Source organism: Marmota flaviventris, chromosome 6 (genome assembly GCF_047511675.1).
Source record: "Marmota flaviventris isolate mMarFla1 chromosome 6, mMarFla1.hap1, whole genome shotgun sequence".
Lineage (NCBI taxonomy): Eukaryota > Metazoa > Chordata > Mammalia > Rodentia > Sciuridae > Marmota > Marmota flaviventris.
The window spans coordinates 85383174-85408758 of NC_092503.1; the positions used below are offsets into that span (position 1 = coordinate 85383174).

At 36.2% G+C, this 25585-nt stretch overlaps 1 protein-coding gene across 3 annotated transcripts in view; it reads right to left on the reverse strand.

The window, feature by feature from the left end:
- Positions 1-25585, reverse strand: part of Cd109 (CD109 molecule) — a 182314-nt gene that overhangs the window by 56760 nt on the left and 99969 nt on the right. For all 3 annotated transcript variants that reach the window (XM_027928246.2, XM_071613256.1, XM_071613257.1), the window contains exons 7-15: positions 16695-16734; positions 15114-15198; positions 8924-9020; positions 8528-8669; positions 7366-7475; positions 4835-5059; positions 3673-3774; positions 3516-3578; positions 2539-2715 (exon numbers count right to left, since the gene is read on the reverse strand). In XM_027928246.2, the coding sequence (XP_027784047.2) occupies positions 2539-2715; positions 3516-3578; positions 3673-3774; positions 4835-5059; positions 7366-7475; positions 8528-8669; positions 8924-9020; positions 15114-15198; positions 16695-16734 (1041 nt within the window). The remainder of the gene's footprint in view (positions 1-2538; positions 2716-3515; positions 3579-3672; positions 3775-4834; positions 5060-7365; positions 7476-8527; positions 8670-8923; positions 9021-15113; positions 15199-16694; positions 16735-25585) is intronic.

Below are 25585 nucleotides of genomic sequence, written 5' to 3' on the forward strand. Positions count from 1 at the left end.
ACAACGAAATGTGGTCCTACTACTTCTTAGAAACTGTCAGTCATTGCATGACTGCTGAACAGAAGGGCTTTGTCATGAGGCCCCTTCCCACTGGGGACTCTCATTTCATCTAGCATCTCTACATTCCCCTGTATCAATGATGGCACCATTTGTCCAAGGTGGCCTTAATGCCACCCTAGGCTTCATTAAACTTTGGATAGGCTTCTTCCTGACTGTAGCCCCCAACATTCCTTTCCTTAGAACATTTGCTTTAGACAACTGGCAATTCAAAGTCTTTCTCTGACTCTTTAAAATGTAAATATCCTGGTGGGAGCCATCCTCTCAAAGTGTAATCATAAAGAAAGGCAGAGTCCCAGCTATTTTCTTAGTCTAAATGGGAAAGTGGGAGCCAACTTCAATAACTGCCGATTAGCAAAAACTGAGGGTCTAAACACTTACCAATATCCCCACAACAACCTCCAGTACTTTTATTTTAATTCACCCAATGCTTTAACACTCTCCTGCGTTTTATTTCAATAGACTTGAATTCAATCTCTAGTCCATTGTAGAGTCTTGAGTTAAAGTATTCCCCTCCTGCCTATCTGATCTGGTGCAATACACTCCTCAAGCCATCATATCTAGTTTACTTTCTTCACCTACACTCTAAAAGAGAGAGGGGTTATAGGGTAGGAAGTAGTGTATTCTAAGCTGTCTTAGACCTTGTAGTTCACTCTATTCTCTGAACCTCAGACACCCCATGGCTTCAACTTACACTTCCATGTGGATAATTTCTAAACCTACATCTTCTTATCCCTTTCTGTATCTCATTCATTCATTCCATTGTCATCGTTGAACATCAACAAAGATTCACAAATTTTCTCCTAAACACTTTCTATTATGATTCATGCAGTTTCTGCATAGTGCAATAATTGTTGCATAAAAGTTTAAGATATATCTTTGCAAATGGAACTGAAACTAATTTCCTATCCCATATGTCTAAGAAATTTCTTGAAATATGCTATCAATACACTCTGCTTCCTCAACGTCCATGATCCTGTACACTGTTACTACTTTTAGAGCTCGATCTCACTTTCAGAAATGTGTCTCCTTGGTTAAGCCTCCATGACTCCTACTTTAAAATTCATTTTTGTCAAGTGACTACTATTACTAGAAGTAAAAATTGGGCTCTGAAGTTAACAAAATATAGTCTTTTCTTTCTTTTTTTTTTTTTTTTTTTTGTAGTTGCATGACTTTTTTTTAATGTGCTAATTTTGTATGCAGTGCTAAGAATCTAACTCAGTGCCTCATATGTGCTAGGCAAGCACTCTGCCATGAGCCCCAGCCACAACCTCTTTTTTTAACAATTTTTAATATGTAGTTGGACACAATACCTTTATTTTATTTATTTGTTTTTATGTGGTGCTGAGGATCGAACCCAGGGCCTCGCACATGCTAGGTGAGTGCTCTACCATTGAGCCACACCCCCAACCCCTGTGTTTTCTTTCTTAAAAAAGAAAAATATCTCGTGTCTTTTCATCAGACAAAAGTAGAAGTTTATATTCTGATAATCAAAGTTAGGGTTAACAATCTCAACAAAAGAAAGCATGGAAGAACCATACTCTGTAAACCACTGCTTTAAAACAATGAGGACTAGAAAGACAGTAATTTTTAGTAAACTATGGCTGATCCATGTGAGATGATTCAATCATGTTTTTTTTCAGTTAGGGGCCAAGGCAGCTTTCTACACAAGCTGATTACTCAGGCTATAAAAAGCACTGATGCATCTGGAGGCCAGGCTTCACACAGGTCCTCATGTGCAAGGTGACCAAGTATATTAAAAAAATCTGTCCCAGGTTAGTTTCCAGCTGATGTAATAGATAAACCAAGCCCAGGTCTGCTTCTTAAATTCATTGCAGATGGCCTCACTTCCTCACTCCATGGCAATGTCAAACCACACAAATATTACGGTGCCACTGAACTTCACAACCGAGCAACATCAACTCAACTATTTGAAAAGTTCTGAATGGTTTCATGTTTTTAAGTTGAAGTCTTACAGCCAAGAACATTGTGTCACAAATAAGACCCATACAGCCAAACAATTCCACATGCAAAAACACATATGTAGGGGCTGGAGTTGTGCCTCAGTGGTAGAGTGCTCACCTAGCACAGGTGAGTCACTGGGTTCGATCCTCAGCAACCCATAAAAATAAAGGCATTATGGGGGGGCTGGGGTTGTGGCTCAGTGGTAGAGCACTTGTGTGAGATGCTGGGTTCGATCCTCAGCACCACATAAAAATAAATAAAATAAAGGTATTGTGTCCAACTACAACTAAAAAAAATTTTTTTTTAATAAAGGCATTATGTTCACCTATAACTAAAAAAATTTTTTTAAATACATACATAGTAATTAAATACAGAAGAGGCTTTACCATAGTTTTAAAGGGAATAATATATCCTCCCAACCAATTCAGCTTAGTGATACTTTTCTAAAGAAATAGTATATGTCTCAGACTTCACTAATATAAGGTTTTCTTTTAAATATTATTATCTAAATCTTACCTTATTTTTAAAAATAAGCTGAACAGGAATTTTTAAGACATCATTTATAATTTCTCCATCATCTTCAACATAATACACAATTATACAAGCCTTTGGTGCCCAAGAACTTTCTGGTATTAAAGAGAAGGTTGTTGTATTTTGTTTGCCTACAGCCACCAACTGTCCCTTGGATATTACCTGAAAAAAATAATAGATAAATTTAATTTTTGGCTAAAGCTAGTAAGGAGCTCAATTGAAGTTATATTTATCATAATTTTAAGCAAATCCATAAATCTTGACTTAAACCAGTCTTGACACCTTTTCAAATACAAGAAAACCTACTTGACAGATAATATAACCTAAGAAATAGAAATTGAAGATTAAAACAATGCTGATTGGAGTAACAGCTTTGTAGTCAAAAATCAACATTTTTAATTCTCAATTTATTGGCATTTTCATTTTTATTTGTCACGTAACATTTGTGCATACTTGTGGGTCATGGTATGATATTCAATACAGCATGTAATGATCAGATTAAGGTAACTGGCATATCTATCCCCTCAAACAATTATCATTTCTTCATCTTGGTAAAGAATCTATTTTTGATTGGAGAAATACAGGACTCCACTGGGAAAGTTGGATTTAAAATATTAAAAGCCATCATGCCAATTTTTATTTTCTCTTATATTTTACAAATTTCTACCCAAGGATGTATATTATTAATCTAATAGAAATGTGAATTTTAAACACAGTGCTAAAATTAATCGTCCATTTTACATTAGAAATGCAAACACAGATGAAAAAATTTTTAAAAATATTTTGATTGCAATATAAAAGGGACAGCCTAATTTTAAAATAAATTCAGTGTAGACATAATATAGATACCATTTAAGATAATTATATAATAAATCATAAATTATAATAATATAATATATATAATTATAATAATTATATAATAAATCATAAATTTAAATTCATAAATCATAAATTTAAATTACCATATAGCTAAATTCCTTCAATTGCTTGTTGCCATTGACCACCAATTCAAAAGGTGATCCCACCTTAAAAAAAAAAAAAAAACTCAGTTAATATGCACATATCAATGGCAAGAGAGTCCAATTGTACTGTAATTATCAGGTAAATTATACATATTACCTTTATATTTTCATCTCTTGCTTTTAGCTGGATGTATGTCTTACTGGGAGATGTAAACATGCCATGAACTGCCATGCTACTTACACTAGCAAGAAAATAAGCCTAGAGCAAAACAAAGAAAGCCATAAATTTTCACCTTGAGTAACCTTGAGAAAAGATGCTGTCTGATGAATAATTACTAAAAGCCAAATTCACTTTCTTTTTTTTGAGCAGTAAAAATACATTTACCAGATACTCATCTTCATCATTTTATAGCTATACCATCAAGAATCTGCCAATTTGAAAAACACAGAGTCTTTACTATAATAACCTGGGCTGGGGTGGGGGGTGTCACAGCTCTTTTTCAGAAACAAAATTTATTTTATCAAGAAACATTCTGATAATGAAATAGAAAAGGAACCCTTTCCTTTTCCACAACACACAGCTCACAAACACCTCACTCAATCCACCAAGGTTCAGAGTGAAAATCAAAGAAGACTCTGTGGAGCACCCTGCTCAGCCAGGGCCCTGAATGGAGCAGGACAGAGTAATCAGAAGGCAGGCAACAGGGATGGCTGAGGATTCTCAAACCACTCTGGGAAAGAAAGCTCAGCAAAGGTTTTACAAATACATAATCCTCTTTGATTCCATCTCCTGCTAAAATAAATTCACTTTTATTTTTATTTTTCAGTACTAGGGATTAAAGCCATGTTTAATTAAGGCCTCACTCATGCTAGGCAATTGCTCTACTGCTGAGCTATATCCCTACCTCTTTCCTATGTTATATTTTTATATGGCTCTCTAAGTTACCCAGGCTGTCCTCCAACTTGTGATCCTCCTCCCTCTGCCTCCTGAGTAACTGCCATTACAGATGTGTATCACACACTGAAAATAAAATTTCAAATGACTAAAAAATCAACCTAGACCCTGGTTTTGTGGAGCTTCTCCATCATATCTTCACATTGTTATATTTTACTCTGCTCTTCAAAATGAACTTACAAGGAAACATTCAGGCCAATCCTTAGTCACTATCATCAAATTATTTCTAACACTTTCTCCCACTTTAAAAAACAAAAACATGTCCACTTCCTTTGCACTTTGAGCTCTGATAGGTTGAGTATCTACATAGTTACAATTGAGATGATGGTGTCCCGGAACCATAATTGTGGGAAACAGAGGTCACCTTCAGCTGTAGCTCACTGGAGTTGTCCAGGATTGGGAATTCAATCTTAAAGATTCCATTTGGGGGGACCGTATAATTCATGATCTGGACAGTGTCCATGTCCTGATTGCCACGGTTCTGTCTGCTCCAGAAATCGGTTTTGTTTCTCTGTGTCACTGTTATGACTACATTATTTCTTCTTTCTTCAAGAGTCAGTTGGTTGCCATCAGAACGGCTTACCTTCACCTAATTGTCAAAACAAGATATTTTTAAAATAGGTAATTTTTTTAAAAAATGATTTAAGTTCAGCTGGCTGCAGTTTCCATCTGTAATATCCCAAGACACTAAGTCTCAACAGTTATTGATGGCACTCTCATCTTCAGATTCATTGGCCTCTCTGTAGGAGGCATCTAGAGGCCCACGATCCTGCTTTCTTAACATTATGGCTTCCTTGACTTCCATGGCTCCACAACAGTCTCCTTCATTTCATACCTCTCCTTGTGCACCCTCTCAGTGTCCTTTATGGTTCCCCTTTCCTCTCACAAATTATGGGAATTTGTCAAGGCCAAATAATCAGTAAACTCTTCCTCAAAGGTCTCAGTGTTCCTAGGGCTTAGCTTGTTGTTTCCTTGGGATTATACGGCAAATTCAAAAACCCTGTTTTTACCTTGCACTGCATCTCACAACAAAATACCTCCAATTCCCTCCAAGAAATTTTCACTTGGCTACCAGTCACCAGGAACTCAGCATGTCTAACACAGAACAACCATCTTGCCTTGCTTTTTTCATTGATACCCCAATTCTTCAAAACTTACTTTCCGAATGTTCCCTCCCTCACCCTACCTCCAAAATCCAATGAACACCAAGTCATATATTTCTCTGAATCTACCTGCCACTCTCCCAGCCACCACCACGAGGCTCCCCATCGCCCCACACCGAGGCTGCTTCCATCCTCCAGCACATAACCCCATCAGTCCTACTCAAACAGTTTCCGCCATATCCCTAGGGTATAAAGTTCAAATCCATATGGGAGACATTCAGGATCCTCTAGTTTTATCACTCCCAGAAACAATGCTCAGCTGGGACTGCAATTGTCCACATTCAGGATCCTCCAGTTTTATCACTCCCAGAAACAATGCTCAGCTGGGACTGCAATTGTCCAATCACTGTCTTCTGAATACCTCCGAATTTGCCAACCAGCCTCTCACTATTGTTTGTTTGTTTTTTGTCTCAACTCATCTTGCTCCCCACCTCCCACCCCCATGCCCAAACACTTAAAACTCTACTAATCTTTAACAAAGCATTCAGAACTTCCTCTTCCATATAGTATTCCTTAACCCCCATTCCTAACCCAAACCCAAACCTTCCTTCCTGAACTCCATTGTTTCCCTCATCTGGAAACAAATGTCAGCAGCCTTGTGATTTTTATCTTTCAAATTGTCTAAATTATTGAGATAACTGAAATCAGTAGCTATCTAAAACTTCTCTTCACACATTCAAGAAGGATCAGCCCCTCCTTTCTTTTAAACAAGAGTTAGCTAACTGGAAAGCAGGCATGCCTATCCAGTATTTTTGTAAATATAGTTTTACTAGACTATAGTCACTCTCATTTGTTTACAAATCGGCTGTGGCTACTTACATATTACAATGACAGAGTTGAGTAGATGTGACAAAGACCACATGGCCCAGAAAGCTAAAAATATTTACTATCTAATCTCTACAGTAAAAGTTTGCAACACTTGCTTTAAATCCCTACAGAAACTAACTCATGACTGAATCTTATACTTCCTTGAATTATAGTTCTGTGCATATTTTCTTGTCACCATCAGAAAAACCTTGAACTAGGTAGCACTGGGTCTTTCTTAGCTCCATAAGCCCTGCCTTGCACCACACCTTGCACTCTGTCAAAATGTATTAAAGTAACAAGTGTTAATTCAACATTTTTTTTAAAAAAAAAGAGATTTGATGTTAAATTTTAAAGCTGTATCTTTTCTAGAAATAAAATTAGCATTATAAAAATCAGATTTAAGCCCGGTGTGGTGGCACACACTTGTAATCCCAATGGCTTGGGAGGATGAGAGAAGAGGATTGAGTTCTAAGGTGAGGTGCAACCCAGTGAGACCTTATCTCTAAACAAAATACAAAATAGGGAAACAGGGATAGGGATGTGGCTCAGTGGTCGAGTTCCCCTGAGTTCAATTCCCCAGTACCAAAAAAAAAAAAAAAGAAAAGTGATTTAAATTAAAATTTTGATCACTATCAAATCCCTTCAATTAATAAAAGCTTCAATGTAACAAATCTAACTTAAACTGTTTGCTAAATAAATCTCTAGGAAGATATTTTGTTGTTGTTAGAAATGACTCTTTTAGGAAAAAGTAGGCCCAGATCACTTAGAAACAATTCTACATACCTCACATATCTAAAGAGAAAAGGTAATATATCGAATTTTTGACTAAAATTTTTGAAGAAACACTGAGTATACTCTTTCCCATTCTGTTTCATTCAACTGAACTTACTGCTGCTATGGACTAGTAATAAATATACCAACTTACAGTGGCTGTGAAGTTCAGAGTTGGCTTCAAGACAGTAGGATAATCAAAAAATTCAATGATGTAATCATGTTGCTTGAAAAACACATTGGAGCTTGCATTTCTTGAGATGCCTATTTTGGAAATTGCATCATTTAGAATGAAAAAGAAATAATTCACCAACAGCTTCTATCCACCAAATCTTTCCATCTAAGCTACTTGTAAAAGAGGCTGAAGATATCAGGACACATAAGCCTCATTTCTATACTGGCTTAACACACAATAAGAGAACCACATGGTCTATTATGTTCTCTGTGGACTGCTTTTAATTAAACACTACTACCATCATCCTCCCTCAGTGACATAGACACACAAAAGCAGATTAGGGCCAGTGACAGAATAGTCTTTTGCTCTTCCAGTGATTGGTTAAAGCTGTTGAAATAACAACAGAAATGTACAAATAACTAACATTTTTTTAATTAAAGGAGAAAATCATCTAGAACCAGGTGAGATTTCAGATTATGTTAAGTAATTTTAAAAAAAGGAGAAGGTGACTGGGGTTGTGGCTCAGCGGTAGCACATTTGCCTTGCATGTGTGAGGCTCTGAGTTTGATTCTCAGCATCGAATATAAATAAATAAAATAAAGGTCTATCAACAACTAAAAAAAAAAAAAAGAAGGAGAAGAAAGAGGAAGAAGAAATAATAGCTGAAAATGTAGGCCTTTCTGGGTGGTTTTCAAGCTAAAAAGAGACTAAAAATTGAAAAATGCAAATAGCTATCACATGTGATTGAAGCACAAACTTTCACAGAAAATAAGTTTCACTCCTATTATGAAAACATCTCACAAGTTATAGTCTTGAAAACTTCAACATTAAATAGCATCTTTTAAAAAGCAACTAATGGGGGCTGGGGATGTGGCTCAAGCGGTAGCACGCTCGTCTGGCATGCGTGCAGCCTGGGTTCGATCCTCAGCACCACATACAAAAACAAAGATGTTGTGTCCGCCGAGAACTAAAAAATAAATATTAAAATTCTCTCTCTCTCTGTCTCTCTCCCTCTCTCACTCTCTCTTTAAAAAAAAAAAAAAAAGCAACTAATGCCCCCAAGTGAAAGTGCAAGTTATAAAAAGAGATTTCAGAGCAGCAACACACAAGTAGCTTTACCTTCAAGTCAATGTCCACAAACCTGTAAGTGATTCTGTCACTGTGGCTAGAATTTCTATTGGCCCAGGAGTAGAGAGATCCGAGTGTTCAGAATGCCCATCTGAAAAGTCCATCACCTTTTTCATCTCTTCATCATTAAAAGAGAAGTTTGCAGATCCATTTATCTGTTTTGTTTAAAAGTTCAGTTTTATTCTCACTTTAGCAATTCAAATTCTAGAAATAAAACTCAAACTAAGTCACAACACCACAACGGCTCCATATTAATCAGTGTTGTAAGTGGGTAAATTCTCACTTTTCCAATGCCACAAAGTTCTTGATTTTCTTACATTCAATTTTTTTGCTAATTTAGTACAAAATCTTATTTTTAGGAAAAATACACATATTTTCCCATCACGAGTTATAAACTGAAAAAAATTACCTTAAATTTTTTTGTAATATTTTTCTTTTCTCCCCAAAAAGATAGAGGTAAAAATGTAAGCACTACATCTCCTTTCACTGGCTTCCCATATGTATACCTGAAAAACAATAAACAGGGTTTTTTTGTTTTCCCAAAAAACTTAACATTATCAGAAGAACAAAATAAAAAATATTACTTTCAATAGCATACACTAGCAATCTAATATAGAAGAATTATATTAAATACATGCTCCTACAGCAAATTTTTAAAAACTAACCCAGGGCCTCCCACATGCGAGTCAAATGCTCTACCACTGAACTACATCTTCTACTATTTTTATTTTATTTTGAGACAGGATCGATCCAGCTGGCCTCAAACTTTCAATTCTCCTCCCTCAGCCTCCTGAGTAGCTGGGATTACAAGTATGAACCACACCCAATTTGAAGATTTTTAAATGTCAGTTGAACTTGCAATCACCATGGCCAATGACTGCATGTTCCAGTATTAGTCAGGAGGGATTATTTGATCTTAGATTCTGAAGCACTGAATGAACTCACAGCTGCCAAAAATTATTTTTTTGCAAGAAAAATCAAAAATAGTGATTTTTAAAATCTATAGTATCAAACTTATCTTCTTGAATCAAATCTCCTTCTCTGATGTTAGCAGTCTATGTATTATTAGTATCCACTCTCATCATGGGAAATTCTCCTCATGCAAAGGAGAGGCACTCTGATGAATCATTTTACTGCCAGGAAGTCTTTTTAAAATGTGTTTTCTAGATTTCTTCCATCTCTATTATGAAATGCGAAGCCAAATGTAAAAATAATTTTGCTTTGAATTCTATAAATTGTATAGTAAACTACAGCTTCCTGAATCCAGTGATTAGATACAGAAATAGCCCCTCATCCGGGTCAACTCAGCTCAAAAGCAAACATTGCAAATCTCAAAAAAAAATTTTTCAACCTTCAATGTATCACCCTTCCAAACAAAAATAGTAAAGGTAGTAGAAACCCACGTTAGAAACCTTAGCATCAAAATCACTTACTCTAAAGTCTTCCAAACCTAACATTGTTTGTATCTTGTTAAAGATTAAATAAAAGCAAAGCTATAATACCAGCATATTGTATTTTAAAAGAGCTGTATCACATGTTAGTAGAGTTTTTAAATAATAATTTACTCTCAGATGCAAATTTTTAATTTTGGCTCGAATGTGAGGCTGACTTAGCTTTCTACCAAGCTGATAATAATCACTGTGAAACAGGAATACTGAAAATTAGTATCCTAAATAAAATCTGAACGTATTTAGAATACCTTAATTATTCATAAAATAACTTGACAACATTTGACAAAGCAAATCAAAGATATTCTGGGATAGTATCATTAAGAAGACAAGAATTTTTTTTCTAAAAACATCCATAGTACAAAAATTTATAAAATAACACCTTAAAAAATGAACCCTATAATTCATGTTTCTCTCCACCTACCTTTTTTTCCTTCATGTTATTTCCAAGATACAAATGTCTTAATTCATCAAATAAATACATTTTAATAAACCTTAGATTAAATAATCTATTTTAATTCTACTGTTCCCAGGAGTTGTAGGAGCAAACTAGATATATGCTGTGTTATTTGATTTAGAATCCTCTAAAGCTCATTGTGGTTAGGAAGAAAGAATCTATTATTTATTTTTAATGAGGTAGTTAATAAGCAGATATTCACATCAAAGGTAACAGACAAATACACCAAAAACTTTTATTTTTTTAGTCACCTCATTTAAAGATCTCAAAACCAAATGAAATCTTTTTAATTCATTCTAATTAGTTATATATGATGGTATAATGCATTTTGACACATCATACATAAATGGAGAATAACTTCTCATTCTTCTGGTTGTATGTGATATAGGATCACACCAATCATGAAGTAATATATGCACATAGGGTATTGTACCAAATAGAACCTTTTAACCTTCTCCAAGAAATTTGTAGCAATGCCCTGTACATTTAAAATAACCTTGATGGAACAGATGTCTACTTGCAAAAAAGAGTAACCTAAATTTCTTATCATGCACCCTTAGAGATGACTATGACAGCTATTATAAAATATTTATTTGCAAGACCATTTCTAAAATTTAAAAACAACTACATGAAAAGTAAGACAACAGAACCCATCTTTCAAAATACACCTGAGGAACTTGATTTCGGGTTCTACTCCCTAATTTGATAAGACCAAATCTATTGCCCATACAACTCAATCTGGTTCACTCCAAATCACAACCTTTAAATTTGGTACGAAGACCTTGGCTGTGCTACATACAGCTTGGAACTGAAATCTTAGGAGCTGTGTTGTTCATCCAATGTTCTTTCAGCAGTATTTACTGGATGCCTATTCCATAGCTGACATGTACTAAGCACCAAGGTGCAGTAGTAAGACAGACTCATTTTCAAAGAAGTGAACCAGCAAACAGCAAAGCTGTGCAACTAGTTCTGTGATAAAAGAGGGTCAGGGGGAGTAGCCACGCCTTGAAATTACCTAAATAAAGATCATAGAAAGCATTTTTCCTTCTTGAAAGCACAAGTAAAATTTGGGGAGTAGAGTTTGAGAGAGAGGAGAAGGGGCTGCATGGTGTCAGGAAATACATTTAATGGAAACTGCAACAGTAATTAAGAAGAGATAATGTAGGTCTGAATCAAGGAAGTAGCCGTGGAGAAAAGTGGATGGATTTGAGAGATATTAAGGAGACAGGATCAACAGCACTGGTTGTTGATTGGATATGGGAATTGTTAAAAGAGAAGGAAGAGCGTGGCTGACTGGAGCAGCTAAACCAATGATGGTTCAGTCCACCAAGATGGCAGGAGGGGTGTCACAAAAGAAGCATCAGGTTTCAGAGAGGTGATATGCTTAGTTAAGAGCCTATAAGATACCTGAGGGAAGATGTGTAGTGTACAGCAAGATATGAGGGTCTAAACCTCAAGACAGATATTGGGGCTGGAGACAAGGATTTAAGAGTCGTCAAATTATACACCATAGCAAAATCCCAAGCCATGGGGAAGGAAATGAAATAAACGTGTACAGAAAGAAGAGTGCCAAAGATGGAACTTTGAGGAACAAGAACTTTTCAAAGATGGCCAGGAAAGAAGAGACTGCAAAGAGTCTTAAAGGAGTAGTTAAAGGCAAGGAGCAAACCCAGAAAGGAAATTAGAGTGGATAGCAATGCCAAATGCTACAAAAGGGGAAAAAATATTTTTAAAAAATGTGCCCATGAGACTGAGCAGGAAGGAGGTCTTTGTGATCATGGTGAAAGCAATTCTGACTGATTGTAGGTGGTTGAGGAATAAATGAAATGTGAAGAAGTGGAAAATGCATCTGTGACTGGCTGTTAAGAAGCCAGAGATAGGGCCCTGGATGGAAGGACAGGGGAGGGTTTGTTTCTTTAATGATAGAAATGATTAAGAGTGAAGATGCCTCTAAAGAACAAAAGGTTAAAGATACTGAATGGAAAAGTTCCAACTCAGGAAGAGGAAGTGGGATTGGAACTCTCCTGATAGCAGCCTGACAAGGAACAAGTGGAAGAATTAGCCTTTAGAAGGAAAAGAGCTGCAGCTTTCATCCTGACAGTCAGTCAGGATGATGGAGATACAGACAGGGAGATCGTAACCACCTCATCTCCACCTCTACTGGGACACAGTATTTATAGAGTATGTGTACGCTCAGCTATAAACTGATTTAAAAAAAAAAAAAAGGCAGGCATGGTGGTGTATGCCTGTAATCCCAGCAATTTGGGAAGCTGAGGCAGGAGGATCACAAGTTCAAGGCCAGCCTCAGCAATTTAGTCCCTAAGCAACTTAGTGAGACCCTCTCTCAAAAAATAAAAAAAAATGGCTGAGGGTGTAGCTCAATGGTTAAGCACCCTTAGGGTCAATCCCAAGTATCAAAACAAAAACCTGATAAAAAATCTCAAGTATTTCCTTACTCTACTGCGATGTTGTAAACTACATTCTCAGTCCGATTTTCAATCCTAAAGGCAAAAGCACACTCTTCTGAAATTCACTGGTAGGCCCAGCACTCTACTTTGGTATAGAAGGAATGTTCATGATTTATTCACAGGCCTTGGCATGGAATGGGAAGGGTTTAGGCCATGTTAGTTGCAATTCTTCTTACTTGCACTGCTCTGGAATAGAACTATCTGTCACCCCCATGGGCATCACCTCCAGGCAACTAAAGCCTGAAGGAGATGTTAATAGAAAGGAAGTACAGAATAAACCTTCATCAGAGCTAGCCAGGTCTGAAAGCAGCAAAGAGGCTCACTATCCACACCTGAGATACCAAGCACACTGTGATGGTCCTGTAGGTGTGTCAACTTCACCATGCTAGATCATCCTATTACAAAATCAAACACTAATCTAGGTATTGAGGTAATGGTATTTTATATATGTTGTTAGAATTCATAATTGGTTCACTCTAAGTAAAAGAGATTTTCCTAGATATCTGAGTGGGCCTGATTCAATCAATTCACAGATCTTAAAAGCAGCGCTAGGATTTCCCTAAATTCTGCCTGTGGAAGCAACTTAGGCCTCTGCCTGAGAATTATAACCTCATCCTCCATTCCTGGCAGCCTGCCCTATGGATCTTGCACTACCTAACCAGTGCCGCAATCACTAAGCCTATCTCTTGTACTATATCCTCTTGTACTAAACATATATTACTATATGTTTCTTACTGCTTCTACTTCTCTGGCCAACCTCTATACACATACTAAGTTTGCAATACAGCGAGCACTACAGAAATGCCAGGAGACTATCACAAATATGTCATTCTCAACTGTTAGTTAGAAATTCAAGCATTACAAACTGTGGTGAAACTATAAGGTTCCCTATTGGGCTTGAGGTAAGGATATTAGTGGTGAGAGCTCAGAGGGTCCATGGCACCCTAAAATTACATGTAAAATTTTCTGGAGGTTACCCAACTTTAACAACCACTGTTTTGACTGTTTCTACTAAATTTTCTGGCACACCTCTGGAAACCAAAAACAGAATCAAAGAAGAGATCCAGGCTCAATCGAACCTATGTGGACATGGATTGTGCAGATCTACATATATTTGGGGTTTGTACCAGAGTTGTTCAAAGTTTTAAAAACATTACCAAAGAACTCAAAATAAACCCCAAACAGGATGCTGAACCTTTGACTGAAATCAAGTACAGTATAATAATTATGTAAAATGCAGGCATTTGTGTGTTTTCCAAACCACAAGTCCATCCACAACCTCCAAATTCATATTGGACGTTGTTTCTTGAACATAAGCAGATAATAATTTGGTATAAATCATAGACATGATTCTGTTTCTGTATTGTGTGTTTCATGTAATTTTGTTGTTGTTGTTGCACACTTTAAAGCAGGAATTTTTAGAACATTTTGGATTGTGAAGTGCTTCTGCCAGGAGATTCACTGCCCATTGCTTACACTGACATAGATTCTCACCAGTGATGATACAGTGGTGAGACAGTAGTAGGGGAGTCCAGTTTTTCTTAGCTCTTAGAAATAAATTTCAGAAGCTGAAGCATAGATACAGACACATCAAAAAATAAAAGCTACAAAAGACCAATCTTTGAATTACTTGAGGGCCATCCCAGCCTGAACCACTAGTCTAGAACTCTGAGTAAGCTTTTTGCCTCAGCAATACAAAATGCTGTGCTGTTCAAGCTAGGGGGTCCAAATCATGACAGCCACCAGACATATGTGAGACAGGGTGAACTGAAGGTCTCTGTGTACATATGGTGAAATGAATGAATGTTGATTATTCACATATCTGCCAATTTCAATAAGACAACCACTTCCTCTCCCACCTCCATTATCAATGAGAAAAACAGCATAGGATTTAAGAAAAGCTAAGTTAGTTGCCTCAACTCTACATCATCTGAATGGAGAATAAGGAAATATACATAATTTTTTTAATATGGCAACTTATAATGTATATCCTTAAAGTAGTCTTGGTTTGGGGAAATATTTTAGGACTAGATTCGCTTGGAAACAGAGACATGGATATAAAGACCTGTCTCATGCTTGATTACTTATTATAAATAGTTGTTTATCACCTATTAGGATACTTTGATAAGCAAAGCATAGTGCTAATATTCTGGAATATATAATGAGCTTTTTGTTTTACAGTTTTATAATGGTTGAGAGTCTTATCAAAAGAAAAGTAATACTTACTTTGCGGTGATGGTACCATTTAAATTCTTAGAAGTCAAAGAACAATATAATGGTGTCTGCAAAGCAACTTCAAATTTTGGTAACACTGGGGGGGAAAAGCAATCTTTTAAAGAATATGTTTTACCATTATCTTCAGCTGAGCAAAATAAAAAATTAAAATTTTCTGAAAGAATTGATAATTTTTATTAAACTTAGAATCATTAGAATCCAAACACACATTAACACAGATGAATACCCCTTTATTTTATTCAAATTAGAAATCCTTACTTAGGTCAGCTTTATGTAATCAAGTATGAAATATGTATTAATTAATACTATTTGGCATAAAGCACCCCACCAGAATAAAAACTGTTTGCTTTTTTCTGATCTACTGAAATTTTTTTTCTATAATTTCACTGATCAAAGACAAATCTAAGTCTCATAACAAGGTACCTCACCACTCAATTAACAGAAGACAAATATCAAAAAGACCTGTGGGTCCCATGAGGGAAGACTTTCAGCTCAAATAATGCTACAGGCCCTCTTCATGCTCCAAGTCCCTCCTGTACCCTGGACCAGTCTAAGACAGGAGGCCAAAAGGGAAATTCAAATACCTTCTCCTCACACATTATAGGTTGGCAATCATACGCTGTACCCCACCCCCTAGAAACAGTGTGTGCTGAGATCCTAAGCCTGAGCCACAAAGGGATAAGCACACTACTTCCAGAATTTCAGCTGCCTGAATGAAACACAGCCTCAAAAAGTGGCACAAATTAAATGAAAAAACTCAATATACAAACTAAGATGGAAATCCCATGCTTTCACCTTCATCTCTCCTCCATTCATAAACCAACTAGCTGAATCCACAGTTTTCATCTGTTTTTAACACAATATTATAAGTGCTGCACTTATAAGAATATGATTAACCCGAGTTAAATAGGTGGTCTTCAGCAATGTTAACCAAATAAAATGTGGAAAATAATTGACAGTAAGATGAGAGTTTTTTTAAATTTGATTTTGTGGTGTGATGATGAAACCCAGGGCCTTTTGCATGCTCTACCACTGAACCCCAATGTTTTTCTTTTTTTTTTTTTTTTTTTTTGCTTTTTGGTACCGGCGGTGCCTTACCACCAAGCCACATTCCCAGTTCTTTTTTTTTTTTTTTTATTTCCTATTTTGAGACAAGCCTTACCAAGTTGCTGAGGCCAACCTTGAACTTGGGATCCTCCTACTTCAGTTTCCTGAGTTGCTAGGATTAGAGGCATGTATCACTGCACTACACACAACTAACCCCAATGTTTCGACTTTTAAAAACTCAAAAAATTTTAAATATTTTATGGTCACAACAAATAGAAAAACTATATAAAAGGAAAAGACTAGCATAATGAGAATTTAGGTAATATTTTTTCCTACTTTATTCTTTTAGTGAGATTTTAGAACTTTATAAAGGAAAATACTTGTTTAGGCCTATAAGGAACACCAGAATTTTATCTCCACTTTAAGTAGCCTATCTCTTGACAATTTCTCTTATCTCTGTAGAAAGTAATTAATGTGTTGTTGTTGTTGTTGTTGTTTTCCTTCAAAATAAACTGAGGAACTCACCATATTCTGAGACTTGAAATGATTGATAATATGTCTGGTCCTATTGGGAGGAAAAAGAAAAAAGACAAAGCATATGAGTTCTTATTCAATCATTTTGCTTGCTTACTTACCTGCATATAAACGTTTAGAAAATTAACTTTGTTCATTAAATTATGATTTAATGAACAAAACAGTTTATCTTAATTTGTGAAAGTTTATTTTTAGACAACTGCAATAATAAGCTTACAAAATTTCAGAGTTTTACTTCTCAACTTTGCTTACATAAACAGATGACCTATCTCTTGAGATAGGTCATTTAAATAAAACTGTTTAATATGGTTTCCATCATTTGCAAAATAGGATTAAATTTGATAATCAACAAATTTTATAAAGTAAGGATAAACCATATCAGTTAAATAGGAATGACTTCAATTTTGTTTTGGTATCACTATAAAATAAACAATGGTTAAAATGATGTTAAACATAATTGATTTTTTTTTTATTTTGAGACAGTCTTACTAAATTGCTCAGGTTCTCCCTAAATTGATGAGGCTGACCTCAAACTTGTAATACTCCTGCCTCAGCCTCCCATGTTGCTGGGATCACAGGCATGAGACATCATGATGAATTCCAAATTCTTATACATAATCTAGGATACAAAATCATCATGAACCAACATGCTCCACCTTTCTAATTCCTTGAATTATTATCTAGTTAACCATTAAATCAATACAGTTTATTCTAATTTAATAGATACCATAATTATTTCCTTTTCTAATATCAAGAAGAAAACATGTGGTTTATTATATCATTTTTCTAACTCATATTTCAAACTGTCCATTCTAAATTATAACACATTAAATAGAACCTTTTCAAAATAACTAAGTAATTCCAACATTGAAATCTGTATTCTAAATCTGATTCCCTAAACTCATCAAAGCAAACACACTGATATGACTATGAAATATTAACATTTCCTAAAGTTAAATCTAAAACATCTGCATATCAAGAAGTTATTTCTTTACTGTCTACTGGGAATTTATTTTTTAAAATTTGTTCTAATTAGTTATTAATGACAGTAGAATGCATTTTGATATATTGTACACAAATGGAGCACAACCTCTTATTCCTCTGGCTGTGCATGGTACAGAGTCACTCCCATAGTATAATCACACATGTATATAAGGTAATAATGTCTATCTCATTCTACCATCCTTGCCATCCCCACAGTCCCACCCCTCCCTTTCTTCCCCTCTACACAAGCCAAAATTCCTTCATTCTTCCCTATCCCCCTGTTCCACTATGGAAGAAGTTATTTATTAATCTTAAAGGAAGGCTATAGGCCCTAATAGGTTGGGGATGTGGCTCAAGCTACCGGTAGCGTGCTCGCCTGGCATGCGTGCGGCCCGGGCACCACATACAAACAAAGATGTTGTGTCCGCCGAAATCTAAAAAATAAATATTAAAAAATTCTCTCTCTCTCTCTCTCTCTCTCTCTCTCTCTCTCTCTTTAAAAAAAAAAAAAAGAGGCCCTAATAGCCAAAGTAATCCTAAGCAAAAAGGGCAACAATGGAAACATCACAAGACCTGATTTCAAAACATACTACATAGCCACAGTAACGACGTAGCATAGTGCTGGTATAAAATCAGACCCATAGACCGTAATAAAACAGAGGATCCAAAAATAATCCACACTCTTACAATCATCTGATTCTCAACAAAGGAGTCAAAAACATACATTGGAGAAAAAAAACAGCATCTTAACAAATGATGCTGGGAAACCTGGATGTCCACATGTAGAAGACTAAAAGTGTATCCCTATCTATCACCCACACAAAAATCAACTCAGAATAGATAAAAGGCTGGGCGCAGTGGCACATGCCTGTAATCCCAGCGGCTCTGGGAGGCTGAAGCAGCAGGCTCATATGTTCAAAGCCAGCTTCAGCAACTTAATGAGGCGCTTAGAAACTCAGCAAGACCTTCTCTCTAAATAGAATGCAAAAAGGACTGGGAATGTGACTCAGTGATTAAGCACCCTTGGGTTCAATCCCCAGTACCATAAAAAAATGGATCAAAGACTTGAATATAAGACCTGAAACTCTGACACTACTAGAAGAAAACAAAAGAAACACTTTGATATATTAGCATAGGCAACAATTTCCTAAATAGGACTCTAATAGCTCAGGAAACAAAAGCAAAAATTGATAAATGGGGTTTCACCAAATTAAAAAATACTATAGAGGGCTGGGGATGTGGCTCAAGTGGTAGCGCGCTCGCCTGGCATGCATGTGGCCCGGGTTCGATCCTCAGCACCACATACAATGATGTTGTGTCCACCGAAAACTAAAAAATAAATATTAAAATTCTCTCTCTCTCTCTCTCTTAAAAAAAAATTTTAAAAAAATACTACAGAGTAAAGGAAACAATCAACAGAATAAAAAGACAACTTATAGAATGGGAGAAAATCTTTGCCAGCTATTCATCTGAAAGAAATTTAATATCCAGATTATATACATGAATAGCCGATAGAAATTAAATATCCAGAATATATTATAAAGAACTCAAAAAACTTACCAACAAACCCCAAAAATTAATCCAATTAAAAAAAACTGGATGAATGACCTGACAGATACTTCCCCAAGAGAGGTACAAATGTCCAGTAAGTATATGAAAAATGCTCAATATCTTTAGCCATCAGGGAAATGTAAAACAAACTACATGAGATTATATGTCACCCCAGTTAGAATGCCCATTATCAACAAAGTAAAAAATGACAAATGCTAGCAAGGATGTGGGGAAAAGGAACTCTTCATACACTCTCAGTGGGACGGTAAATTCGTACAGCCACTATAGAAAACAGTGTTGAGGTTCCTCAAAACACTAAAAAACAGAACTGCCATATGATCCAAGTATCCCACTCTTTGGTACGTATCCAAAGAAAATGAAGTCAGCATACAAAAGGAACATCTCCTTACCTATATTTATTGCAGTACTATTCACAATACCAAAATGTGGAATCAGCCTAGGTTCACATCAACAGATGAATGGATAAAGAAAAGGTAAAACGTACACATACACTGGAGTATCATGCAATCATAAAGAATGAAATCATGTCATTTGCAGGAAAATGGATGGAACTGGAGGACATGTTACACAAAATAAGCCAAACACAGAAAAATAAGTATCACTTATTTTCTGTCATGTGTTGAGACAATAGAATAAATGAATAAATAAGATTATCTGAAAGTAGAGGGGGATTTTAGGGAAGAGAAAGGGACCATGGGGGACAGGGAAAGTATGGCAAGAGAAGGCAGTGAGAAGGTGGATATAACCAAAGTACAATATATGCATTTATAAAAATGTCACAGTCAAACCTGTTAATTGTACAATTAATGTGAGTTAAAAATAATATAATTTTTAAAAGCCAATATTTTTTCATTAAAACAGTCATGCATGAAAGTGTTCCTCTGACATTTAGCTATTCCATTATTTTTTAAAGGCTCCTTATTAATAGTCCTTCTATGCCGGAGATAAAGAACACAAACATTAATGATAAAATTGTATGGATTTATTTAGAAAACAAAAAAAAGTAAGGATATAGTGCATTTCAAAATATAAAACAAATATAAGTACTTATATGTAACAAAATAGTTGTCCAGCCAGGCGCTGTGGCGCACATATATAATCCTAACAAGCTTGGGAGCCTGAGGTAGGAGGATAGCAAGCTCAAAAGACAGCTTCAGCAACTTAGTGAGGCCCTATCTCCCCCACAAAAAAATAGGGCTGGGGATGTGGCTAAGTGGTTAAGCACCCCTGGGTTCAATCCCCAGTCCCCAAAAAATAAATAATAAATTGCCGTCTGAAAGTTGATTTTAATATGGTCATTTAAATAATATCCTAAATAAGTTGTGCTGTTCTGATCAAACTTAATCATATCTGTGATGTGTGACTTAAATTGTTCTTGTCAAATACAGAAATATTATAAATTACATGTATTTAATTCATTTGTTAGTTCTAATTTGTCATCTTAAAAATCAAATCAAGAAGGTAAAGTACTCAAGTACCTGTATTATTTTACTGGCAAAGAATTCTAGTCTTAAAATTGGTTTTTGCTTTATTACTGAGGCCAGCACAAGTAAGGCTGTGGATAAGTAATTAAATTTACGTAGCAAATATTAATTAAGTAGTACATGCAAAACACCACATGAGGTTCTATAAAAATGAATTCAGACCTCAGCATCAGTAGCTATGGAGAAGGACATAGTCAAAGGCTATAACAGCTATGTACTATGTAACAATGGGCACGGTACCGTGGTGGCCACACCATACAGCCTAGTGTGTAGGAAGATGTACCACCTCAGTGTCGAAAGTGTATTCCATACACAATGTTCATACAAAAACAATCGCCTAGTGATGCATTTCTCACACTGTGTTCCTTCCATTAAGTGAAGCATCACTGTACATGATTGACAGTGTCTCAGGATTTCTGCCCGGTGCTTCTGCTCGTACTTTTTCCTATGTTTGACTTACTGATATTTCCATCTCTACCTATCTTCCAAGGCTTAGCTCAAAATTGTTTTCCTGAATCCCCAAACGAAAAGCAATCTCTCTGCCCTCTAAGCCTTCATTCATTTTAGCCCCTTCCTTTACTTCCCGTCACTTTTTACCTGTACTGTAAGTATTTAGATTCATGCCTTCTCTTGCTGCAAGTTCTGTCAGGTCTAGATTCATGTTGGATGGTTTCTGTATTGTTCATAGTTTATCCCTAGGGTTGCTAACCTACCCCATGTCTTATGCAAAAAAAGAAAAAAGAAAGGTGCTGGATAAATATGTTAGATTTAAAAAAAAAATTACTAGCTTCTACAAATGTAGAAAATCATCACATTTATTTGGGCCTACTTTAAACAAAAGGCTTAAAGCCAAGTTTTAGGCAATTATTTGCTTACCACATAATTATAGAAGATAATATTTTAAGTAAGTTCTCTCTCTCCTACTGCCCCCTACCTTGCCAATCATTCCTGATGACTCCCTGGGTTTTCAATCTTTCTTTAGTCTGTCTCTTCCCCTCAAGTCTTTTGTTCTCTTTGTACTCCTAAATACCTTTCTGACTCCTGTTTCTTTTGTGTGCTCTCTTTCTGACTCTTAACTTCTGGCCCTTCACATATGAACCCAATGCTCTCCCCACTCCAACTTGTAGGTGAGCTCATCAAATCTCGTGTTTTTAACCATTATTTTTATCCTAGAGACTCTTAAATCTTTATCTCTGGCTCATACCTCAACCCAGGAATTCAGGTTCAAATCCACCTGCTGGATATCTCCACCAAATGTCCCAGATTTATTTATATAGATTTACCCCTTCCAAGTAGACTTTCATGATGTGCTCCTCTGTGACATGCTGAATCCCCTTCTCTCCCATACTGCCCTGTGATTTACTCAACCATTTTATTTAACACATATATTTTAATTATCTGTTCTACATCATCTCCTATAAATGACTATGAAATCCTGTTAGCATAGCACCTGGCCAGCAAACTGTCAAAGTTTGTTGAATTCATGTATCTGTAAATGACTGAAAACTGATTCTTGTCCCCAGGCTGATTCTGATGGTGCTCATGAGATTAGCCTCAGTTATCAAAAAGTATCTCCTGCAAGACATTAAAATAACTCTTGAGAAGAACCAGGCTACACCAAGGAGGCAAATGACCCTCAGAATAACCTTACCTCTGCCCTTTATTTGGAAGGAATATAAATGCTAAGGAGTAGACGAGGCCACCAACAAAAAAACTGAAGAAAAAGAAAAAGGAAAATGCTTCTTTTCACTGTCATTTTAATTACTTACATAAATCAAGAAATCATCTTGCAATCAAGGGCTGACAGCACACTTTGTATCATACCATATCTTCCCAGAGATTTTACAAATGGCTTAAATGCATACTAAGAAATAAGTTGTTTTACAATCTTTTATGGTTTGATGTGAGATGTCCCCAAAAAGCTCATGTATGAGACAATGCGAGAAGGTTCAGAGGAGAAATGGTTGGGTTAGAACCTTAACTTAATCAGCGAATTAATCCCTGAGTGGGGTTAACTGAGTGGTAACTGGAGGCAGGTGGGGTATGGCTGGAGGAAGTGGTTAATTGGGGGCTTGGCTATGGGTATATATTTTGTATCTGGAAAGTGGACTCTCTCTGTTTCCTGATCACTGTAATGTGAGCTGCTTCCCTCCACCCTCCTCTCCTGCCATGATGTTCAGCCTCACCTCAAGCTTTGAGGAATGGAGCTGGCCTTCTATGAACTGAGACCTCTGAAACCACCAGCACTCAAATAAACTCTTCCTCCTCTATAATTGTGCAGATCGGTCTTTTAGTCACACCAGTGAAAAAGATGACTAGAACACTGTCCAAAGGATTTGGTCAAAAACAAAATCGAGTTTTGCAACATCTAGTGTATTGTCTACTAGCCAATCAGGATACTAATCTTCACAATGAGTTAGTTATTTTTATAAAAGTTGTTTGTAATCCAGAATGGTAGAAGATACCGAAATACTTTAAATTAATAACAATTCATACAAAGAGTAGCCATTCATGCCATACATAACCAAAACAATATTGATATTAAGTATTTTCATTAGTCTAGAATAGGGATCTGCAAAGAGCAGGCAGTAAATATTTTAGGCTGTGCAGTTTATATGGTCTCTGTCATAATTACTCAATAATGCCACTGTGCTGCAAAAGCAGCTAGAAATAATATGTGTGGGGCGGGGGAGGAGGAGGGGGACTGTGTCCCGATAAAACCTTATTTACAACAACAGGTATCAGAGGCTGGGGCTGGGTCTCAGCGTTAGCACACTTGCCTGGCATGTGTGAGGCAATGGGTTCAATTTTCAGCATGGCATATAAATAAATAAAATAAAGATCTATCAACAACTAAAAATATATATTTAAAAAAACAGGTATCAGGCTGAACTTTGTCTTCATGCTAGGCTTTGCTGCCTCTTGATCTAATAAAAGGAATTAAATTTATTTTGAAATCTCTCTGTTACTTTTAGCTGAACTAAATAAAACCTGACTGAATTTATCTAAAACCATGGAGGAAAAAAAAAAAAAAACCTGGTCTTTTGTATGAAGTACGAGTTTGCTTTACTAAATGATTTTCATTCAGTTTCAAAGGAACTGAACCTCCTTCCAAATGACTTGGTATGTCAATTTAGGTCATCAAATATGGCTATGCTCATTCACTCTGCCAGAAACTGGAGAAAGCAGTATGACCTGAAGGCTAAATACATGGACAGCCTGTCTTCTAAACAAGCACCTTTCCTGGCAAGAGAATACATAACTTATCAACGCCCTCTGAGCTCTTCTTACCCAATATAGTCATCATTCCATAGAGAAACCTCTGCTTTAGAAGTAGATGCATCTGTTTGCATCAGATGCAAGCCTTCCTCAATTAGATTTTCTAAACAACTTCTAAAGCAAAAATAGAAAAGAAGAACCAGTGGGTATTTTCTGTAACTCCTACAGCAATCTTTGTAACTTCTCTAAACGTTGATCCTGAATTAATAACTTTTTATGAGGTTATGTGTTATGTAAATAAGTCAAATGAAAGGGAAAGAGAGAAAACATTTTTACTGCCTTCTAGGAAGGACTTCTAAGAAGTCATGCTATGACTAGGGTACAAATTGCAGACGTATGAATTATTGAAACCATCTATTCCAGTTACAGAGTTTTCCTTCTCTAATCATGAAGTCATCCAGCTCTTCAGAGTTTCTATTTTTAACAAATTTGAAGGAATATGGCACACTACATGACCATTTACAAATATTCATAAATGCAAGTCAGTTTCTTTCAACTTTGGCTTCTAGATTCAAAAACAAATGCTTAGAACTAAGGAGCCAGGCATGGCACATGCCTGTAATCCCAGCTGCTCTGGAGACTAAAGCAGGAAGATCTCAAGTTCAAACCAGCCTAGGCAATGGTGAGGCACTAAGTAACTCAGTGAGACCCTGTCTCTAAATAAAATACAAAATAAGGCTGAGGATGTGGCTCAGTGGTCAGTGCCCCTGAATTCAAATTCCAGTACCCTTCCCACAAAAAAAAGAAAAGAAAAAATAATAACCCACAAATCAATTTGAAAAAGAAAAAGTGCTAGTTTTAAATGCCTTCTAAGCCCAGAGAGTTCTTATGCCCCATGACAACACTGTTACTGTGAACCACATTTTGTAGGATAAATATTTGCAAACTCATATATTTCATCTTTATACATAACAAGAATTTTTTTAAAGAGAGAGAGAATTTTTTAATATTTGTTTTTTAGTTTTCGGTAGATACAACATCTTTATTTTACTTTTATGTGGTGCTGAGGATCGAACCCAGCGCCCCACGTATGCCAGGCAAGCGCGCTACTGCTTGAGCCACATCCCCAGCGCAATAACAAGAATTTTTTTATAGTTCCTCTCTCTTCCCTTCTCCCAATTCAACCAGGAAGAACTAAAGGCAGCCCAGTAAGTTGGAAACAGGGAGCCATACCAAAGAAGACCCACGCTGGGAGAAGGGAGCACTATGTTTTTTGGAGTAGTACATATGAGTTACTGAATGTAGATTGGTATGCAGGGAGAGGTTGAATATAACCAAAAACGATTAATTAGTACTAAAGAACAGGACTAAATGGCAAAAGAATAACATTGTGGGGCTTTTTATTATTACTATTATACCTGTTGAGTAACAAATTTTCAATCTTACCAACCTCACGGTTACATGAAATAACTGGGCACAGAGAACTGGGTAGCTGTTCTTCTATGAAAGGCTGAGGATGAAGAAGATAGCCAAATTTCCAACTTGTAAGATGTTTTTCCACAGCAATCAGTTCTAGGCCAATTCACAAAGGTTTGCCTAACATAAGCATGTCAAGCATGAATA